This window comes from Cyrtonyx montezumae, unplaced genomic scaffold (genome assembly GCF_038088225.1).
Source record: "Cyrtonyx montezumae isolate F1298 unplaced genomic scaffold, pur_monq_1.0 scaffold_6, whole genome shotgun sequence".
NCBI lineage: Eukaryota > Metazoa > Chordata > Aves > Galliformes > Odontophoridae > Cyrtonyx > Cyrtonyx montezumae.
In genome coordinates this window covers 537698-543697 of record NW_027072067.1, presented here as the reverse complement: position 1 = coordinate 543697, position 6000 = coordinate 537698, and the positions used below count along the sequence as shown (strand labels likewise).

The 6000-nt window shown below is 41.5% G+C and overlaps 1 protein-coding gene across 1 annotated transcript in view; it reads right to left on the bottom strand.

The window, feature by feature from the left end:
* Nucleotides 1-406: 406 nt before the first annotated feature.
* POC1A (POC1 centriolar protein A) overlaps nt 407-6000 on the bottom strand; it is a 74441-nt gene continuing 68847 nt past the window's right edge. Inside the window, exons 10-11 of the mRNA XM_065749366.1 lie at nt 1248-2468; nt 407-832 (exon numbers count right to left, since the gene is read on the bottom strand). Of these exons, the coding sequence (XP_065605438.1) occupies nt 2370-2468 (99 nt within the window). The 3' untranslated portion in view covers nt 407-832; nt 1248-2369. The remainder of the gene's footprint in view (nt 833-1247; nt 2469-6000) is intronic.

The following is a 6000-nucleotide window of genomic DNA, read 5'->3' as shown; positions in this document are numbered from 1 at the left end:
GAGATACCATGTGCCAGAACATCCCCAGTTGTTTATAGCACTCACCCCCCCAACCAGACATCACCCCACAGCTCTCTCTCCTGACACATACCTTAGTGTTTGCTCAGAAATTATTTCATTTAACTTCAAGGGAACTGTTTTTTATTTCTCCTCTACGTCAAAGCCATTTTGATGGCTGTTTGTATAGAATAAGCCCTTTGGCAGAAAAGTGGCCAGGGGAGCAGAACCTCACTCTGTTCCTCTAGCCACATACCATGTCACCTGAGGGCTGCAGCCTCACGCTAAAGCCCTAGGTGACAGCTTTGGGTGCACAATGTAACAGCAAGGTGGTCAGCACTCACCACCACCACCCCCCAGAAACGTCAGCTGCTGGGTGACAAGGAGAAAGTAAAGGATGACCTGCCTCAATTGTCACAGTACTGGGTCAAACTGGACCGCAAACGGCCGACAGAAGAGCATGGAAGAATTTCACTGAAGTGATTCCATTACGGTAATCTGACAGAAAATAACCATTTATCAGACTGGGTTAGAAACAGAAAACAGTAAGTCTGTGATGGAACAGATAAAAACCCAGATTTATAATTCACCCAAAAAGCATGGAAATGAGACAGTTCTGAGCTTCATGCAAATGAAAACTAGTGGATTACAATGACAATACAAACAGGCGTTTCTTAAAGATGTGAAAAGTACCAGAATTGAAAGATACCAAAATCCTCCTGGTGATGGCAGGGGATACAAATAGCTTTGTCCACATGGGAAAAGGATTAACACAGTCCAGACACAGTACAAGCACAGACTGCAGCAGGAACAGGTGCAAAAAAACTGGTCCAGCCTTAAGGTCTGTTAAGCCATGTTAAATAAAAGCATCAGCCAAGTCTCAAGCATATGCAGTGCCCACAGCACATCTGGAGATGACAGCTTTGGAAGCTCTGGAGCCTGGCAAACAAGTGTGACTGTCACAAATAGTGTCAGAACCAAACTCTCTCATAACAGTTCACAAACACAGTCATGAGGAGGGTTTCATTAGCCCTGAGATACTCAAGTTCCTACAGCATTTATTGAGAAATGTACATAACAGTTTATTACAAGAAAGGAGAGCTGCAGAGGGCATTACCAAAAGAGATGTTGAAGAGCACTACCTACTAGAAGTCCAAATTCTTGTGCAGCTACCTACTGAACACCTGCTAAAGACTTGGAAGTCTTAGAAGTGTGATGCAGGGAACAGCGTGAGTGATGAGCTATTCAACAGTAAAATCATCTGCAAAATGACTGAAAATTAAAGGCAGTCCAGTGTGAAAAGAGAAAAGGTGTAAAGCAAGCAAAGGCGGTGACAGGGCCTTTATTTGAGGTAGAGGCGCTACAGAAAGAGGTATTAGAGATAAGGGGAATGAACTCACCCCTCCCGGCGGCCGTTCCGGTTGAGGAACGCGGCCGCCTCCCGTTCGAACACTGGCGCGCCGGAAAGAAGGGAGCCGGGGGGGGGGCAACCCGCGCATGCTCTGAGCGTATCTGTGCTCCCGGAAGCACCGCCGAGAGGGAGAGAGCGGGAGGACGGGTGGGGCTGAGCTCCTCCGCTCGGGTCACTCAGATGCTCATTCACTGCTTCAGGCTGTGACCAGGCAATCCCATTGCAAAAAGTTTCTGACTGTAGCCAGTATGCTGCTATCTGGTTGCCTTTTCCCTGCCTCTACCCTGCCCTTAAATTAAAAAAAAAAAAAAAAAAAAGTATGAATACAGAAACAAAAACTGCCTGACAATCTACCCAGCTAGGGCCTCTGCTGTAGCCTCAGCACAGCAAATAGATTTCCAAAAACTGCATGATCCCACCACTGGGCCAGTCTCTGCATGCACAGATTCAGGATTTAATACACGGCAGATTTGCCAGGTATGATCTGGAACTTGGTGAGACAGACCCTTCAACAGGTGCTAACAATGTCCTCGCATGCTTTCTGTGATCTGAGAATGGAGGTGAGCTCCCACTGGCCAGGATATCCCAGGTGTTCTTTGCCTTTCCCTATCAACAGCAACAAACCTAGCAGACATTTGGGAGCTCTAAGATGTTTAAACATTTTAAGATTAACTGAGTGGCAGCTAAGGCAGGAGAGATGAAACCTTTTCAGATGGTCCTCAGACCCCTCACTAGTTCCTACTGTATCTGGAAAACACAAGAAATAAAAAAAAATCATCCACTCATAAATAAAATTCTTTTATTTTAGTAAAGTAACAAAGCTTTGTATTTACAGATACAGTAACTGTACATATCAATTAAAAACTGATTACTCTTCAAATCATTAAAGTCACCCAGTCTGTTAGGAATACAAACCCCCACAACTTCCAAGGGCCTTCAGTGGTGCTCTTCTTTCACAAAATCAGTTATCATTGTTCTCAGTGATTTTCTGCTGGTTCTCCAGAAACTCCTTCAGCTTGTTCTCCATGAGCGTCAGCCTTTGCTCCAGGATGGAAACTGTCTACAAAACAAAAACAAAGCTGCCGCCAAGCCACTCAGAGAGACACACTATGTGCTGTATTCTACATTCAATTTAGTACTTTGAGCAATTTCAGAGCTGTCAAGGGTCAAGCACAAAACCCTCACAATGTAAGACAAACACAATGGGGTGAAGGAGGGGAATTAAAACTCAAACTGGCAGCATCTACCTCAACATATGGCCTAAATGTGTAATCTGTTTACCTCACAAAGTGATTGTTAAAACTTTCTCCTAAAACTGTCATCCGGTCATGGACAGAGTATACAGGAAAAATATTTTAACCATGAAGCAATAAAAGCCTCTGCAGAAAACCCTTTAATGGACCACTCTGAGGAAACCAAGAGACCTATCTGTGGAAAATCACTTTCAGATTCCAAAGACACTCAAATAACTGATAATAGGCAGTGATTACATTTAATGCCTTAATACCCATAAACTTAGCAGCAGCAATCAACAGCTTCATATTCTGAGCATTTTTACTGCATCAGTAACATACTCTGCCAAAAACAAAGGATGTTCAGAACCTCAGACTTTATTGAAGTCATTCAAACAAATTTGGGCTGTTTGTATATAAGTTATAAGTAGAAAATCTTTTAATAGCACATGATGGTGGCAGTAATAAAGAGACAGGGTCTCCAGCTTGATGCAAGCATGAATCCATTTATTGAAACACGCATACACACAGCTGAGTTTATATTCCTTTTCAGTGATAGCTAAAAACAGCACATCAATAATGTTAGTGTAATTAGGCTATACTATTTAATTGTAAGTAACATTACTTAATCAATGCCTCATTCAAAACAAACCAGGTATGTACAGTATTTGCACGATTCCCCACAAAACAGCATACTAAGCATATCGTACTAAGCACTCTCTTATCTCTTGCATTCCTTCTTTAGGATCCCACTTTCTCTTGCCAAGGCTTGCAGCCTACTAGAGCTAACACAGCTATATCATTGTTACAAGCTGAGCAGTACTTCCAGTCCTGCTCTCTATCTCCACAAGCACATTTCATAAGTATGTGACTAAGTGACCAACAAAAGAAAGGAGGTCTCTTTATCTCCATTTTACTACTAGTGAAACTAAAATGCTAAGAAAGGAAATAATTTGCCTAAGGTCACTTGATGGCCCAGGAGAATTCTCCTGCAAAACAGTTTAGGAAATGAGAGGAACTGCTGGGAAGGATGAAGAGAAAACACAGACACGGTGAAAGCACAACATCAAATGCTACTATGAAGCCATGTCCCTCAGCCACACTGCAACAGCACATGCTGACAAAGTCAGAAAGGGTTTTGCACCATAAGACTCACCATAATTCACTTCTTTCTCCCTCCAAATGCAGCTCAAATCTTATCTGAGGCACCAGGTAGAATCCCAGAGCCAATAGGAGCCAACCACACTGTTACACACAGCACAGTGAAACACAGCACAAATAAAGTGGATTTCAGAACATGCTGAATTTGAGGAAGAGTTGCAAGGAACATCTTTTCTGCTTAATATTTTCACATAATTTTCATTCCAATAAATTTGTAGAGAGCATTGTTTTGCATATTAGAAATGGAGCAAGAGAAAGATAGGAGATGCACTAAGTCCAATGAACTGATGAGCACAGACTATGTTGAATGGTTAGAATATGCAGTCTTAGGAAGCTATGGGGAAGTGAGAAAATGTCATTACTGAAATATATACATATATATACACAGAGCTACTTCGTATTCACAAACCAAACCCTTGTTGGGAGAAAAATTAAACTTCATGCATTCAACTGGTGCTACTTTAAGGAGGTAATGAACCAACAATTAACCCAAGGAGGTAAATGCCATCAGTATTGAGGGCTGACCTGATACAGATTTGTACTCAAACTGTTTCCCTATAGCAGGATTTTAGTTTCGCAAGGTGTCAGAATCTTTACCTATACGTACTGCACAATGGGAAATGGTGAGGAAAAGCCACATTAAAAAAAAGTGTTGCATCCTATTTACGTTTTAAGTTCCAGAGAACATTCAGCTCCATCCTCCCCTAAGCTGAGAGATGAAGGAGTCACATTTGCTTATATGATGATAATTTCCCCATCTCATCCCTCATCAACATTCCTCGTATTATTTTTATTTGCTCAACACAAATAATACAAGTGATTTGTGATGGTGGCCCAAGTACAATCCTGCAACAGTTTTAGCTTTTATCAACATCTGTTATTTAATTCAAATTAAATACTTGTTTCAGTGGGGCACCACCACATAGGGTCGAACACTCCTGTTAGTCTTAAGGCAAAGGTTTTTACAAGAGTCCTGTGGGGGCAACCCAGCTGACCTCTTCTGAGGACTACAACAGATAAAAAGAGCCCAGCAGTAACTGAATACCAGCAGAAACCAGTTCCTCCACTGCCCAAGAAAACCCAAGCAGCAGAGTTCAGAGCAGAGGACATTTGCATTCCTCAGGTGACAGACACACAGACTCCTCAGCATACCCTGTAGCACATTTCTGAGAGCAATTAGTGAAGCTCCCATGATTAACCCCACGAGAGAGCAGTCCACACAGAAGGACAGTAATTAATTAAAACCAAGTACTGAACACAGAACTGGGGGTGAAGTGGACAAGTGCATAAAACAAAATAAGTAATGCTATGCCCACCAGGCTACAGAATGCCTAACAAGTTGGAGATGAAGCCATGTTTGATTGAGTAAAGGACATAATACTGCTCTGGTTGATCACTGTAAAAAATTTGTCTGCACAACGTTACTCAGATCAGGTAATGACAGCCTGGTTGTACCTACAAAGAGTACTATCAAACACCAACTGCAAAGTACAGGTGCTCTTGCAGGCAAAATGTTACACATTTCCTCTATTCCTGACATAATTAACAACATCATAACATAAAGTCCCTTTTTCCACTGAAGGCAAAAGTAGTTTCCTAGTTTTACTTCTGTAAAAAGATTCCTAAAATTCACTCCATCCCTAATGGCTGTCAGTTTTCTGAAGAGAGTTATAATGCATCAAATAGCCAAAGAAGTGCTATTTCTACCTCTTCAGTTTTTTCTTTTCTATCTGACATGTTTATTTCTGAAGACAGTGGGTTTTTTTCCAATGTATCAAAAAAACTTTTGCCTGCAAAAGAACAGGCAGCAAATGCAGAAGTGGGAAAATCTACCAGACAATCTAATGACAATTCTAAAATAGGGATTTCTAATAACAAAGCATGAAGATATTTGAATGATTGCATCTCCATGCTATGAATATGTCATTCTTTAATTCTTTGTGTCATCATATAATGATGTTAGGAGGCTAATATCATATTTTGAACTTCTAGGCATATGGCAAGTAACAATGAAAGTTGAAGAGGCTTTATATTGCTTACCTCCAGGCAGAACGCCATAAGGAACTGTATTTATTCACTATGTTAGTGGCAAAAGCTAGGACATTTAACGCTGTGGCTACTTAAAGCTTCTCCTTGCTCACAGTGAAGCTCAGAAGTTCCTTACAGTCCTAAGCGACCTGGGGACCAGCTATCCTACTT